This window comes from Rhinichthys klamathensis, unplaced genomic scaffold (genome assembly GCF_029890125.1).
Source record: "Rhinichthys klamathensis goyatoka isolate OS25496 unplaced genomic scaffold, OSU_Roscu_1.1 h1tg000127l_1, whole genome shotgun sequence".
NCBI lineage: Eukaryota > Metazoa > Chordata > Actinopteri > Cypriniformes > Leuciscidae > Rhinichthys > Rhinichthys klamathensis.
In genome coordinates, this window is record NW_026606664.1 from 5,873,372 (window position 1) to 5,891,062 (window position 17,691).

At 39.8% G+C, this 17,691-nt stretch overlaps 1 protein-coding gene across 1 annotated transcript; it reads left to right on the forward strand.

The window, feature by feature from the left end:
• The first annotated feature begins 8,709 nt into the window (after positions 1 to 8,709).
• On the forward strand, positions 8,710 to 9,968 carry mc4r (melanocortin 4 receptor). Its single transcript, XM_056256335.1, has one exon. It carries the CDS (start codon positions 8,787 to 8,789, stop codon positions 9,765 to 9,767), a length of 981 nt encoding a protein of 326 aa, XP_056112310.1. The 5' UTR covers positions 8,710 to 8,786; the 3' UTR covers positions 9,768 to 9,968.
• The last annotated feature ends 7,723 nt before the right edge of the window (positions 9,969 to 17,691 follow it).

Genomic DNA, 17,691 nt, shown 5'->3' on the forward strand with positions numbered 1-17,691 from the left:
CAAGGACTGGACTGAAACACAGGGCTTAAATACAAGGGCAAACGATCTAAACAGGATAACAAGGGGGCGTGGTTAACGGGAAACACCTGGGAAGACTAATAGAGATAACGGGGAGCGGGAAAACAGGGAACAGGACTGAACCAAGTGCACAAAGACAGGGGGAACACAGACAGACATCACAACACAGGGTCCAATTTGTAATAATTTTAATGAATACAATGCAATTAATATATAAACTTTTCTGACAGTGTATGGGACATCCGACTACTTTCCAAGAAGGTGCGCAACTGATTTACAAATATGGTGATAAATATGTACAAGAATTGAGGCACTAGCCATTGACAGCACTAGGAGTAAAAGCTGCACGATTATGTACAAGTATTGTACGAATTTGACAATTTGTAAATCTTGTGAATTATTAAGGCTTTGAGACTATGTTTGTACTGATTGGGCTATGGGTTTTGTAAGAAAAGGTTTAAGAAACAACAAATGCTTGATAAAATGTTTGATTTAGGGTTAAAACCAACACATACATACCATTGCGAATATTTTCCTTTGTAGCTTTTCATCTCCCATTTACTTCTCCTCAAACAATAATGGGCTGACTGAGTCCGAAAGGCCCTTTGGTCTTTTCAGCTGAAAAAAAGAGAAAAGAAAATATCATTATATATAATATATCGGATTATTTAATGGAAAAATTACTGATTTACCTTACAAATTATTGTTGTTACATTATTAGACATTAAAAGCATGGCAAGTGTTGTGATTAATATGCATTTACAACAAATATCACTTTAAAACTACCAATACTGAGGTAAAAGCATGGACAGTTTTGTGGTTACTGTCCTTTTACCACACCTATCACAGTAAAACTAAGGTTACGGTGTAAAAGCATGGTAAGTGTTGTGGTTACTGTGCATTTACAACAAATATCACATTAAAACTACAAATAATGTGGTAAAAGCATGATAAAGTGTTGTGGTTAATATGCATTTACAACAAATATCACATTAAAACTACAAATAATGTGGTAAAAGTATGGTAAGTTCTGTGGTTACTGTCCTTTTACCACACATATCAAAACTAAGGTTACTGTGGTAAAAGCAAGGTAAGTGTTGTTTTTACTGTGATTCTACTACAAATACCACTTTGGAACTAATTGTACTAACTTTAAACCTAATATGAATATGATTAACTGATAGAAGGTCTAGGCCTATAGCACGTCACGTGACAGATAGTGTTTAATCACCCTGTTTTGAATTAGAAAGCAATTAAACGCAACGCTCCGTAGGAGATGACAGATAATGCAGTGACTGAACAGGAGCTAATCTGATTCATTTCGACCATCAGAAAAGACATTTTACCAAACATTATTGGGACAGTGTATTTTCGACTACTTACCAACATCTGGCACACGTGAACTGATGCCAAATATCGCGATGTGTTCGGAAGGAGACTTCTTCAACGCGATTTCCTACTGATAAAATTCGCGTAGTCTTTATACTTTTTTTAAAAAAATCAATAAACAGCAAAGCAGTCCAGCTTCCCTGGCAATAAGACCGAAATAATAACACTAAAAGAAATACATAAACATGATAAGATGTCGTGAATATCGATTAAACAGCTTCTCTACTGCAGCCCGACTGACATAAAGAATCGTGCATTACATTAGTAAAAAAATAAATAAAATAAATAAATAAAAATGCTGATATCACGAAAATAACGAAATAAACGTGTCCGTATCACGAACCAGTAGATTAAATGACGTGACCATATCACGAACTGCCATGAGACTGCTGTGTGGCACCTCAAAAGCGTTGAAATAATTCCTAATTTATATTAAAATGAGTGTATAGGCCTACTGAGAAGTCTGAACATTACTGATATTGTCGTTTTTATAACCTTTATTTAACCATCTGGAACGAAGAAAAAATGATACCACTTAGCGCCTCTAGTGGACTTTTCACCCGAAAAGTGCAGGGAAACGTACCAGGAGGTACGTATTTCAGGTTTTGCAAAAATGTAGGCAGAGTAACGTATTTCCCATGAGCCTGGGTTGGTTTATAAGATAGTTGAGTTTTCATTTTCTATTCAATTCCACTGGCACCCCCACAAACTCAAACCATTGGTTGAACTTCGTCAGTCTGGTTTTGATGACCAAACTTTCCGCAAAATGTTGCAAGCCTGGTGATGCTGATATTTTGTACAATCTACTTAGACTCACTGCCCACAGAGTTTTGACCATGTCTATACTTTTAATAGATATTCTGCATAATAAAGTATTTCACTCTTATTATGAGCTTTTTTCCAGCCTTATTAGGAAGTAAATGTGCTCATGTGTTAAAAAAATATGGATCCCTGCAGGCGAGTTCTGTGGCTTCCAGATGTTCACAATGGGCTCTATATTGTTGTTCTGTGCTAGCCTAAGGGTCAGGTTGTACTCAATTTACCATTGTAGGATGTTCTGGACATATTTCTTGAGTGCTGACCCTGTATGTTTTTATAATGGAGCTAGGAGAGGTTAATAGTTAGAGGATTGAAGAGAGAGTAATTGGGTGCTCAGTATGAAACGCTAGTTAGAATGGAGGAGCTCTGGTTGCCTAATCTATAGCCTGAGGTGTGGGCACTTTTTTTCTGCATCGTGGCCGATTTGTAGATTGTACACACAAAAATTCGTAAAGTTTTTGTCAATTTCCCATTCATTTCCTATGGTCGGTCATTTTTGACCGAAGAGCACACTGATAACGGGCTGCGCCGAGTGGAATTCCTGAAGTTTGACGTCTCGGTCACAACACATCATACCACCTCTGTATCCTTTCTGAACATTTGTATTTGAAATATCGTAAGATTTTCCAAGATGGCACCGCCCATACCCCCCATAAACAGCCTCAAAACCGTTCTTCAGAAAGTCTATGGGTGACGTCACAGACGCTTTGTCCATATTTTTTACAGTCTATGCGTAAAACAGTCAAATACAATGCACTTTTCTGACCAATACAAGGTATAGTATATGACAACAAACCAACCAAGTGCTGTGCATTCAAGTGATTCTGAAACTACCATAACTAATGGGGTTTGGAATAAGCTAATAATCACAGAAATCATAAAGTATAAACACACAAACTTACCTCTTTTGGGATTGCCTGCTCCCAGCGTGTCACTCTCCTCACAATCATATTTCATGTATTTTGAGGCTTCATGTGTTTTTAGCATTTTCTAGTCTTCATTTTCTTCAGTGCAACAATATATATATATTATTTGAAAATATCAAACAATCATAATTTCAACAGCCAAAATCTCTATAACGTTACATACACAATCTTTGACCATATTCAAAAATAGGAAATCATTACAATGCAGGCAAAGATAAATTATGAGAAACACATTAGTTAGTTAATACACCGTGAACTAACATGAACAAACAATATACAGCTGTATTTTTATTAACTTACATTAACAAAGATTAACAAATACTGTAACAAATGTATTGCTCATTGTTAGTTCATGTTAGTTAATACATTAACTAATGTTAACTAATTAAACTTTATTGTAAAGTGTTACCCATATCTTTACATCCCTTTACATAACCTCTTCCTAACTTCAGCATCAATATTGTGATGATTTTTTTTAGCCTCTGCCCTCCTTTAAAGTACAAAAAAGGTTTCTGACTATGATTTGATTATACTGGTTCATAAAATCAGCGCAGGACACTGTCCCACTGATAACTGTACGGCTGGACACTGTCCCACTGATAACTGTACGGCTGGACACTGTCCCACTGATAATCTACCACCAGACTACTTTCACTGGGTTCCTTGTTCATTCATCCACCATTCATGGCCATAAAACATTCTAGCTTCAAAAAAATAGCTGGTAAGATACAATTAATTTCCTTTCAATAATGATTGTTTTTAAAATGTTACAAAATATGCTGTTAGGTTTTGAGAGTCATTTGCAATATAGTTTGCACACAGATCGCAGAGAATATGTTCCTTTTAATGTCAACAAAATCCACTCATAGCCTCAGGACGTTTTTCATAACAGCTCATTTGTCTTTGTCCTTTAATCTGACATCTAGACATTTTTATTTATTTTCAGTTAGACACTAAGCAGCATGTTATCTGCAGATGACTCATCAAAGTGTGGTCACAAGCATGGATGGTAGATTGAAATGACCTTTGGCATTACAGAGGCATGTCTTCATGGCATGTAGCTGTGACAATGTGGGAATGTTTTGTGCTCTGAAATTGACCTATACCAGAAAGAAGCGAGTGCCACTAGAACATCAACAGCCTCCCAGTGAGGTTGAACCCATTACCCTGTACCACCCAACAGGCAGAGATGCCATCACCACCAGAGTATTTTACTTGGCATTCAATGAAAGCATTAGTAAATCATATAATCTTTATTCCTTGTCACATTGCTAAAAAAAGAACATTTTAAAATATATATGTTCCAATATTGAATTTGTTTTCAGGTTTCTTCATTTATGACAAACCAGCTTCAGGGTCCTCTTTTATCTTTTATGAAAACCTGTTTTCACCTCAAGAAATAATAAATACTGTCTTTTTTTATTACAATTATTGATAAAAAATCTGAATCAGTGTTTAGTAGCAGTGTTGATGCCTCAAGAGAAAACTATTTTGTACTGGCATGCTTGTGAACATTATGCTCTATTTATGCTGGTTTTATTTGTGAAATACTTCTTAAATTCACAAGTAAACAATTGCTATAGAACATTCATCTTTTTCTTTTAAACAAAACATTCTATGTGCCGTTTCGTTCAAGGACAGGACATGCATACATGGAGCTGTGGATATTAAAATCTCAAGGCTTGTTAAAAATAATCTGCAAGAAGGTTTAGCCATGCACACTCATTATTTAAATGTGGTGGCCACTTTGTAGAACAACCGAAATGAAAAAAGGTATGGCCTATATGTAAACATCATAACTTATAAGAAACAGTTTTGTCATAATATAATAAAATATGGACAACCACATTTCCAGACAAGTTGGGACATTTGTCTGAAATGTCAAGAATCTGTGATTTGGTGAATTCTCTCAATCCTTTATTTAACTGACAAAAGTACAAAGAAAATATTTCAATTTTATTCACTGACCAACTTAATTGTATAAACCAATTTGATATTTATGACTGCAACACTCTCCAAAAAAGTTGGGACAGAGGCAAAATAAAAGTGATAAAAAAAAAAAAAATCCTAAAAAGCTAGTGTCCAAACACAGTCATAGATTCATCAAATATGTATTTAGTCATTTCTGGATTAAATTAAGATCCCTTCCATTTAATATTCACCTTCGCCATTCCCAAGTCAGTGACCCAGTGACGCAGAATTAGTAAAATTTGACTACATTTATTTAATTTATATGTAATGTGCAAACTGTTTTGAGGCATACATTTGTGGCTACTTGTCTCTGTGATATAGATGAGACACTCTTGACCCAGAGAAAAGAGGAAGATTCAAAATTAATTTGATTTTACATTTTGCAAATAAAATTGTAAATGTGCCATTATCAGTTCGCTACTTTGTCCTGAGATGAATCAAATCAGAGCTTAACCATGCACTAATAATTTACTACATCAAAGGCATTTGAAAGAAAATAGTTCATTTAGCCTTTAGGATTAGGATTTTTTATTTTATTTGAATATAGGCTCAATAAAATTTTTGGTAACACATAATGTGAGTTTAGGGTCTAATTCTCAGTATTAACTACTTGCTTATTAGCATGCATATTACTTTGATATCAGCTGTTTATTACTACTTATAAGCACATATTAATGCCTTAATCTGCATGACCATATTCTACATCCCTTAATCCTACCCCATACCCAAACTTAAGTTTATTGAGGCAAAAATCATAGTTAATAGTGATAATTGGACCCTAATCTAAAGTGTGACCAATTTTTTATATTAATAGGCTCGTTTAAAAGTGTGGATATTTTATTCATTCACTTTAGGATCATTGCTTAGGCAATAGGCTATACAGATTATTTTGTTATTGGTTCTGTTACTCCCTAGTGAAAAAAAACCCTGTACCAAAATGTATTTAAAATACATTATTTCATACTAAGTATACTACAAATCCATTAAATTATTTACTGGCATTTCGCTTGAGACTTACTGATATAAATATTATAAATAACTTTATTGGGAGCACTTCTTTAATGCACAATGCACATTTCTTAATATTAATGCGTTTTAATATAGTAAGGACAGTATGATCTCTGTATAATATCAGTATGCAAGATATTTAAAGTGTACCTAAAGTATACTTCCAAGAGTTCCACTTTAGCACAATCAAAATTATACTTAATAAGTATATCTTTAGTTGGACCTCAGCCCTATTTCTGGATAACTAAAGAGCATTAAGTACAAAATTAGTTCCAATTTAGCAGACTTTAAGTATAACAATTTAGTATATTAAAAGTGCAATTCCAGGGTATTTATATTAAGTACACATATATGTAAATGTATTTGTAGTATACTTAGCATAAAATAAATGTATTTCAAATACATTTAAATTTTTCACTATAGGGCTGTAATGTAATGAACTGTTATCTCAGCAAATTCCGTTCAGTTTGTTCTATTCCCATTTCTCTTTTTTGCTCATTGAAAAACTGTTAGTATTATCTCTTCACGAAGCAGGATTAGCTGTTGTTTGTGCAGTATTCGTAGTGTCTTTTCCCAAGTGGTGATCACAGAAAGGGTCAATCCCTTTAATCGGGCTCTTCTGACTGTAATTGATTTTCTACGTTTGGACATAAAACTAAATGATCAATAGGCTAAAGAGAGAGGAGTCAGCTCTGATTCATGAGCCTCATTAAGCATCCGTAAAATGCAAATGAGGTGATTTGTTAGATGCTGATCAAACCTGCAAATAAAACAACAGACAATATTATATACAACAGTTAATTCTGGTCCTAGAATTTGATTGGTTGAGCGTATATTCAGTCCTGACAGCACTGCGAACCAGCCACTCATTCAATTTCAGCAACAACATTACTTCATTCAGAATCGAAACAAGTGACTGTCTTAAAGGCTTAGTTTACCCAAAAATGAAATTTCTGTCATAAATTACTCACCCTCGTGTCATTCCAAACCCGTAAAACCTTCGTTCATCTTCGGAACACAAACTAAGATATTTTTGATGAAATCCTAGAGCTTTCTGACATAGGCAGCAACGTCATTGCAACTTTCCAGGTCCAGAAGAATAAGACATTGTTAAAATAGTCCATGTGAATACTACGAAGCTTGTTTCCGCCACATAATGAAAAATAAAAAAGGTAATTGCGACTTTTTATCTCACAATTCTGACTTTTTTTCTCACAATTGCGAGTTTACATCTCGCAATTCTGACTTTATTTCTCAGAATTGCGAGATATAAAGTCAGAATTGCGTGATATAAGTCGCAATTGCGTGTTATAAAGTCAGAATTGCGAGATATAGTCAGAATTGCGAGATATAGTCAGAATTGCGAGATATAAAGTCAGAATTGATTGATATAAAGTCGCAATTGCGTGTTGTAAAGTCAGAATTGCGTGAAATAAAGTCGGAATTGCGTGTTATAAAGTCAGAATTGCGAGATATAAACCACAGCCACGTCCAAGTGATCTGAGGACGCGGGCGCTTCGGTCTGTGCGTTACAAGAGGTAAAAACTATATAAATACTGTTCGTTTTCTCACACAAACCGCTCGTTTCGTGTCTTAGGCCATCAATGTGAACTTACATTTCCGAGTCATTAAATCATGTTTAATTTGGACTTCTCTGTGCATGCTCTTTGAGGTGGTGACCATAGGCCTGCATTATATGACTGACAGACAAGAACGGTATGACCTAAGAATATCAAAATTTAAACTACTGCGGAAACAAAGACACCTACATCTTGGATGCCCTTGAGGTAAGCTAAAACATATCAAAAATTAATTTCAAAGTGAGCTATCCCTTTAATTCAGTAACGAAATACCACTGAGTGTTACTTGGAGACGAGCAAAATGTACAAACTAACTGGCAATATTTTGTCCAAAATGTAAGTTACTCAGTTTTAACTTTTTATTAAACTGCTGTAGGCCTATGCCAGAAATATCAGACTGAATCAGCCTGAATATGCTCATCAGAATCGGAACAGCTGCACTCTTGCCCATATGATATTGCTTAAACACGAACATGCTCACAAGGTAAACTGAATGCTTACTTGAGTCACTTCATTATTTAAACAACATGCCACCAAAATGCTCTAAGAAAACAACCTCTTTGGAGTATTTTATCTGTTAGTCAGAGGAAATGTCATTCATACTTACCTTCACTCATCATTGCTGATTGGTGGAGAAAGCTAGGGGAGGGGCCTACACTCAGCATGCCAGACCGTGGCTGTGGGGGCAAGAGTATCTCACTCGCCTGCCTGCCAAGTGCTGGGAGCACACTGGAGACTGAATGCCTCACTCTGAATACTGCATTTTGCTGTGTGCACTTCAACAGAGTCAGTGTTTATAGATTCAGTCAGATGTCGCTGTCTCCTATCCTTTAATTCTCTGTCTGCATGTTTGTATCTCTTTTTTTACATTGTGTTCTTATGTAGGAGGCTCTTGCAGCCCTTTGTTGGATGTTTTTGCTGCTTTGGAAGAAGAGTTATCATAGAGGGGAGGTGACGGATGTTTGTTCATTATCTGCTTTCTTTGATCTACTGGAGGATGTTCAATGTAAACCTAATGAATTCATCAGACTGAATTAGCTACAGGTCAAAACACTGACCACAGATATTCAGGGAAATGAACACCTCACATCATCATGGACTGCATCATTCGTACCGGAATCACAGCCAGGGAGCTCTGCCGGTGGGAAAGCCTGGTCAGGGTGACAGAGGATCAGCCTCAGGATGCTATGAGCAGCTGCTCATCTCCACAGAGGTCTTCCTCGCGCTCGGGCTCGTCAGTCTCCTGGAGAACATTCTGGTGATTGCGGCTATTGTCAAGAACAAGAACCTTCATTCTCCCATGTATTTCTTTATCTGCAGTTTAGCCGTAGCAGACTTGTTGGTCAGTGTCTCCAATGCTTCAGAAACGGTCGTGATAGCGCTCATCACGGGGGGCAACCTGACCAACCGCGAAAGCATTATCAAAAACATGGACAACATTTTTGACTCAATGATCTGCAGCTCGCTGTTAGCCTCCATTTGGAGTTTGTTGGCCATCGCAGTGGACCGCTACATCACGATCTTCTATGCCTTGCGCTACCACAACATCATGACCCAGCGGCGGGCGGTCACCATCATAACCTGCATCTGGACCTTCTGCACGGTCTCCGGCGTGCTCTTCATCGTGTACTCGGAGAGCACCACCGTTCTCATCTGCCTTATCAGCATGTTCTTCACCATGTTGGCCCTCATGGCCTCGCTCTACGTCCACATGTTTCTTCTAGCCCGGCTGCACATGAAGCGCATTGCTGCCCTCCCTGGCAATGGCCCTATCTGGCAGGCAGCAAATATGAAGGGGGCCATCACCATCACTATCCTTCTGGGGGTATTTGTAGTGTGCTGGGCTCCGTTTTTCTTGCACCTCATCCTCATGATCTCCTGCCCCCGGAACCCCTATTGTGTCTGCTTCATGTCTCACTTCAACATGTATCTGATCCTCATTATGTGCAACTCAGTCATAGACCCTCTCATCTATGCCTTCAGGAGCCAAGAGATGAGGAAGACCTTCAAGGAAATCTGCTGCTGCTGGTATGGACTGACCTCTCTGTGTGCATAAGGTTTTCTGTTTGACGTTAATATACTGATTGTGAGACGTTGGCTTACAAGATAGCACAAGACAATAAATGGATGATGCTGAGAATGTAGGAGATCTAATTACACTGCATAGCTGTGCACATTTATTTGATGCCCAGAGAAAGCTGATACTATGGCTGTGCTGACCATAAAAACGAAACCTTATCGAGATGAGCTCATTTTAATGACTTTAATATTTTTCATTCATTTACATATTGTTTTGGTGTTTACTCATATATACCAGACTCGTTCATTTTATCTGCTTAAGACATCAAAAGTGCCAATATTTAAAGCATTATGAAATTTATGCTGTGTGTTGTGATTCAGTGACTCATGCACAATGTGCTTGGCAACTGTGATTATATGTTCTGTTAGCAGGTTGGGTTGGTACTTTATTATCCAGCCGGAGGACCATTGCAGTTTAATACATGTGTTTCAGACTGCATTTATTTTTATATTTTGTAAGTTAAGATCATTAATTTTTTTGCAATGCCATCTGATTGTGCAATTAAAAAAACATAAAAATTAGCAATTATGCCTCATCAATTTTCTTGTGGATTTCGCTCATATTACACTGTCTTGGTTTACATTTTCCTTTCTTCCCAGCTTCAGTGTCATGGAGCTCAAAAGGTAAATCTCCATATCATCTAGTAGATGATTGCCTACAGGGTCATAGAAGCTATTTATTTTGTTAGTCTTTTTTAAACCTATTGTGCTGTATAGTCTCTCATCTCGTGCAACAAAATAAGAAAGGATTTCTGTCTGTTTGCACATTCACAAGCTCTCATTTATAGCCACTATTTTCCTCTCTTCCAATAATATTAATTGACCTTTAAATCAAAGCCAAATCCACTGGATGTACTTAAAAAAATATTATGATTATTTCTCTCAGCATGCTGAGGTGGTCTATAGTACATGCATGGATAAAGCTATATCATTTGGCATTCCTGTTAGCACAGGGGAGCAGAGGGTAAACTAACTCTAGGGTAACAGTGCGTTCACACCGCCGCCGGCGAGAGTGGCCAAATTCGCTCTCTCCGCCCTGCCAACGACGCCGTGGAAAGATTCGTGGACGCTCTGAAGTAGATCGAATCTTGGTCTTTTTTATAACTTTATTTAAAGGGGCCGCAACGCAAAAAAGAATGTTGATCGTAATTTTTGCAGACTGACCAAGTAGGGTATAAGTTAACCTCACTTATCTTCCATCAGTTAACCTCATGGAACCTCATGGAATCCTCGCCAGAGCTCGCCGCCGGGTCTCATTGAAAATGAATGACTTCTGGCCACTTTGACGCTCTCGTCGGCGGCGGTGTGAACGCACGGTAAGGCTACATGCGATTCCTCCTTAAAAACACATTTAAATAGAATCTCATAAAATAGTTACGTGTTGCCTATCAACAACCTACACATCACAGCATAAATGCTCTTGTTATTGAAGTGGTGATGTTGGCAAACCACTATGATTTGTACAGGCAAGCATATGCGTGATTTGGCATGGCAGCCAATTTGAATAAAAATAGCCTATTTCCTAATGCAGCAATGCATACGTTTTCTTCAAATTCTGAATGGATTATCGCCCAGAAAGCGTGCATAAAAGTGCTCCCTTTAGTCTATAATCACCAAGCTGTCACTCATCTTAATTCATCGCGATCTCACAAAGTTCTGCTAATTGATTAAGCTGACTGTACAATGAATACGCCTATCTTATATAGCCTACATAATGTCTACACTTTTTTTGTTACAAGTTAAATTATAACGAGAGGATTTGAGTGTGCAGATCTAAGCACTAAACGAAAACTCAGGCGTTTTAAGTGGTAAGGGGTTCCAACTTAAACACATCTGATAGGCCATTGCATTCAAGAAATCATCAGATATGTTTGTGATTTGCAACATTACTCAATGCTGCAAAAATATGTTGTAAATAGAAAAACCTATTTATATTAGCTTCAACGCTCTCAATAGCACAATCACCAAATCTGTTTATGTTTATCAGTTTATGATGTGAGCATTCGCAAGAGTGAATATAGTCAGAATTCAGAGTTCAGCTCGTGCACTGAATACAACTCTGGTGTTTCAGCGATTACTAATCTTAACATCTCTGATTGGCCATTGCATTCATAAACTCAACAGAGTCTTGTGTGTGATTGGTTATAGTGCGCAACACTGTAAAACGCTTGAAAAGTATGATGCAACATGAGATCGAAATTGAATGCCCCAATCGACACTTTATTACTAGATTTAGTTCAAATGTTCAGTTGCATTTTTGGCCAAAGCCCCTGTTAATTTACGCACTAAGCTGTATGGCAAATCTCTCTGGAGCCACATTGAGAATGACATGACAAAACTAGCTGATGGCACTACAAGCTGCTGACACCAACCCTTCACTTGTGACATGTCATAATATGCATATATATTTGGAAAATTTGGAAAACAGCCTGTCAGTCTGATGGAAACCTATATATCCTATTCTTACAAAGTTATTTTTTCAGTCTTTACTGGAAATGAAATGCTTCTCACGCCTGCAACACACCTATTGAATGTAGACTCGTCTTCAGTTTGTATTGGCCACACATTAGCATGTGCAACCAATCAATAAAAATGTACTTATTTTGAAATAAATTTAATAAGATATTGCAACATCTAGCATTCATTATCTGTGTTTTTATGTTACACAACTCATAAAAGTTATTTAGAGACTATACACTTGACTGTTGCTCCATTATTTGGTAAAAAAGAAAAGAAAAGCAGATTTATCATTAGGTCACCTCTGAGTAATAAGCCCTTCTTTGAGCTTTCTTTCTTCTGATAGTGATTACAATCCATTTACGTGTATAAGTCTCATTAAATTTCAAGATTGAGTGTCTCAGATTGCTACTTCATAAGTGCCTTAACAATCATCTCTTTGGTCACAGTTCACATTTTCATCACTGAATAAAACACCTTCTCTGAACACGTGACAAGATAAATGCTTCAGCAATGTAACTTACACAGTAGATTTACACAGCATGAAATGCTTTCTAGGTCTGCATGAAAAGTGTCTTAAAGATGTCTTAAAAATAAAAATGCAAATGTGTAAAAATGGAGACTATTTCGTCCTGTACAGAGAAGGAGATGCACTGAAATTATTTGTGAAAGGCTCCATTTCTCAGCAATTTAAGCTTGACTTTAGAAGTATCATTATAGTCATTTATTTGAAGAAAGAAGGGGAAGATACTAGCCTGGCATGCCAGACCTACATCAGGATGTTAGGTCTGGGAACTCACCATTGACAGGCCTCAATACGAGGGGCGGGATGAACGGTTGTCTTTCAAATTCCCTCTGCACGCAATAGGATAGCGCTACAACCAACCAGAGCAACGAAGAAGGCATATAGTCAGAGCGATCTCACACATCTTCAAACAGAACACATCTTCCTTTTTTAAAAATGACTCAAGTGGCGTTCTTTTTTCATGTTTCAAAGAAAAACTTTAAATCATCTAGAGTCACGGCCAAAGCCGAATCGAAAGACAGCTGTTCGCCAGCAGCAGCAGCCATTCTTTGTTTTCAAGAAGCAGTGAACCGTCGCATTTCTGTTTCTTCATTCATTATGTTAAGCCCGCCCGCCGACTCTATACACGATGTGATTGGCCTGACTAGAGTTTGGTTTTTCCAGCTCGAATGTCAACGGAGTTGCTAGACTACACTGGCTGCAAAATATTTTTTTTCAGCCGCTAGGGGGAGTCTAGATTTCTAGGCTAGGAAGATACAGCAATGAGCCTAAGTGCTGCATTGTTTTGGGGGAGTTTCTAAACTCTTTCATCTGAATATTTTATTAACTCGGCAGGGCAGATAATAAAGGCTTATAAGCAGAGTGCGAATTACCCCACCATAATTGGGGAGTACTGCTCCTTCACTTCTTCTATGACCATCTCTCATAGTTCTCTCCAGGGTTCGAAATGACTTATGACTCTTGGAGGGGGTCCCCTAAAATGTATGTAATTATAAAATGATAAAAAATTCTGAAGACCTTGCTAGCCTACTGTTGGCAAAATTATATGGACCAATGTCAGGGTTTTTCCTGGCTCAAAATGAGGCAGAGGTGGCAAAATCGTAACCTGTCAGGGGTGGACGCGTGGCTACAAGCGGATCAGGATATCTCAGAGCTGCATTTCAGCTCTGCAGCCCTGGTTAGCGGCCAATTGGTACCAGCAGGGGACGAGGATGGGAGCGATTTCCCACCGGAAAATCATCTCGACAGACGCCTCCAACTCAGGTTGGGGCGGCCTTTTCGAGGGCAGACCGGTCTTTGGCCTGTGGTCAGGCCGAGAGAAATGCCTTCACATAAACTGTCTGGAGATGTTGGCGGTCGAGAACGCGCTGAAGCACTTCCTCCCGTTCATACAGGACCAACACGTTCTAGTCCGCTCGGACAACATGTCGGTTGTGTCCTACGTGAACCGCCAGGGCGGTGTCAGGTCCAGGAGCCTCTGCGACCTGACGGAACGCCTCCTCGTTTGGGCCCAGTGCTTCCTGCGTTCGCTGAGAGCGACGCACGTGCCAGGGATCCTGAACGAGGGACCGGACAGATTGTCCAGGGACAATATCCCCCCCGGGGAGTGGTCATTACACCCCCAAACAGTCCAGCTGCTGTGGCGCCTCTTTGGCAGAGCGGAAGTCGACCTATTCGCGTCAAATGACAACGCTCATTGCCCAGTGTTCTTTTCAAAGAACGAGGATGCGCTGGCCCAACTCTGGCCCAGACGCCCGCTGTATGCCTTCCCTCCGATCTCGATGTTACCGCAGGTAATCAAGAGAATCAGGGAATCACACAGCCCAGTGCTCCTCATAGAATCACACAGCCCCGTGGCCGATTCCGGTGAGGAGGGACCTCCTCTCTCAAGCCTGCGGCTCGATCTGGCATCCCCACCCAGAGCGCTGGTCTCTGCATGTGTGGTTGATCAACGGATACCCGTTATCCTGCCAGAAGGAGTTATGAACACGATCACGCAATCTAGAGCCCCCTCTACGAGACGGCTATATGCGTCTAAATGGTCTGTGTTCTCCAAATGGTGCACCGACAAAAATCTGGACCCCAAAACGGGTGAGGTTTCGCAGGTGCTCAGTTTCCTTCAAGAGCTGCTGGATAAGGGCAGGTCCCCATCCATGCTCAAAGTTTACGTGGCGGCCGTCACAGCCTTCGATGAGTCGAAGCAAGGCCGGTCGCTAGGAAGGAATGAGCTGGTCATCCGCTTCTTGAGACGAGCCAGAAGGATGAACCCTCCGCGCCCACCTTCGTTTCCTATTTGGGATCTCTCCGTGGTCCTAGAGGCCCTAAAGATGCATCCCTTCAAACCATTAGATTCAACGAATCTAAAATACCTCTCGCTCAAAACCGTTTTTCTTTTGGCTCTGTCATCAGTTAAACGTGTGGGGGACTTACACGCGCTATCTGTTAGCGCAGCGTGCCTTGAGTTTGGCCCGAATGACTCTAAAGTCATCCTCAAACCGAGACATGGCTATGTCCCGAAGGTGATTGGCACTCCCTTCAGAGCGCAGGTCATTTCTCTGTCGGCTCTGCCAGCATCCGACAGCGCGGGCAGCGACAGTCTCCTATGCCCTGTCAGGGCACTGAGAGGTTACGTAACACGCTCAGCCCCTTTCAGACGCTCCGAGCAGCTTTTCATTTCGTTTGGCGGGCGCACCAAAGGTCTCCCCACCTCGAAACAGTCCCTATCCAGATGGATAGTGGACGCGATTTCTGCTGCCTATGCATCAAAAGATCTGCGATGCCCTCTGGGCATCAGGGCTCATTCCACAAGAGGCATGGCCTCGTCGTGGGCATGGTCCAGTGGAATTTCCATTCACGACATCTGTATGGCGGCGGGCTGGGCCTCCCCGTCTACATTTGTGAGATTCTATAATCTGGAAGTTCCTGCCTTGCAGGCCAGAGTTCTATCAGTCTAATGTATGTATGTTCTGCCCACGTCACTGGTGCGCAGGCTACCTCAACGTTAGCTCTCCTGGTTGAGCTGCACTAATATGGGGTGATTTACATGTACATGCAGCCCGGCGCCGCCGCTCTGCATTCCCCATGGGTGCTTATGCTTATACATGTGTCGGCCCGCTTGCTGGCCGCCTGAATTTCCCACTTTCACTGTTCCCCGGGTTGGGACTCATAAAGTGGATGCTGGGCGCGCACGGCGTTGACAAAGTGTTCCCGTAGCGTAAGCTAAACTTACGCAATACGAGAGAACCTCTCGTAAGAGAACGTACTCGGTTACCTAACGTAACCTCGGTTCTCTCTAGAGAGGGAACGAGTATTGCGGAACCAGCCGTGCTAAGCGCCACGAGCGATTTTCGCTTCAGATCATGAAAACCAGGGAAGCAGCCTCTGAGCCCCGTATTTATACGCTAAGCCACACCCCTTCGCGTGGGCTGTGACGCGTAGTGGGTGCGAAGCGCCACCATTGGGCGTGACGTCACGCCAGGCTCACTGGTAGGCTGGTGCAGTTGCCGCAAGGAAGCCAATGAGCACGCTAGGCAGCCTGCTCTAGGTCTGCAGCTGCTGCACTTTACCCGTAGCGTAAGCTAAACTTACGCAATACTCGTTCCCTCTCTAGAGAGAACCGAGGTTACGTTAGGTAACCGAGTACGTTTCTTAACTATAAATCAATATGTTATATAAATAACTGCGCTAGCCTCAACAGCGCAACTTTGTTACAGTCCGTACATTAGCGGGAGCACCACAACAACAACTCACCCGGCTAATAGCTGCCCTGATTGCTGCCTCGCGCTAGGAAATAAATTAATTAGGCCTACTGTTATAAATATAAAACGTCACTAAAGACCTATAATTTTCACAATCATTTTTAATGTTAAAATAATATATTTGTCCCCGACAAATATATTTTAACATTAAAAATGACTGGTCCGGGACCCCCCCAGACCCCCCTCATTTCGAACCCTGGTTCTCTATCTCCGTTGCTTCTAGCCACGATGGTTAAAAATGGTACGGTCCACAATAGGGATGTCTGAAATCGCTTTACATTAAAATGTTCCTAGTGAAAATAGGAGTTGACTTGTATTGTAACTGTAATTATATTTTTTCACAATATCAGAAAAATTATCTGACCCCCCCCAAAACTGATATTTCTGTCCCTTTGGGAGGTACCCCCCAGTACCCCCTGTAATTCAAACTATGCTTATAAGCGACTGTAAATAATTGGTAATTAAAAGGATGTGTTTACTGTTCTGTTAAATTATTGGAAGGTGGTTTAGTTTAAACCACCTTCCAATAATAACCGGCTCAAAGAACGAAAACAAAAACCGGAAACAAACGAAATTTCAACAGGAGTATTAATAAAAATGAAATCAAGTTTAAATATTCTGAACAGAAATGCTTATTTGAAATTAGCATTGGTTAATAACGTTATTTTAACATTTTCTTTAAGATTTTAATTTTGCAGTCAACCAATCATGAATTCAAATATAGTACGGCCTATGCAAATATAACACAAATATTGGCACATCTAATGTGAGTGAAATGTCAGTTGTCTGTCATCTTGTAGTCGCAAGGGTGCAGGCATTAGCTAATATGTTGATATTTTACCATGGCAGGTTAGTGTGGTGTATTTTTTAAAGCAGCGAAAATTGCAGGTTTGTGTAGAACCACCACTATTCAGGATGTTTTTTTTTTAATGAATAAACTTGTTGTCAAAGTTAGTATTGTGGCTTCATATGGTCAGACACTTGTGTGTGTTTATTTTTTCCAAAATCAAGCTCAAATGGAGTTACAAGGTTTTTCACCAGAGGATGTCAGAGTTTGTGTGTTGTCCGTCATTAGAACGGTCATATGACATCCTTTTGAAGCAGTAAGTGCATCGCATTAAGTTTGATCAACTTACATGTTAAAAAGGTTATTGTAGCTA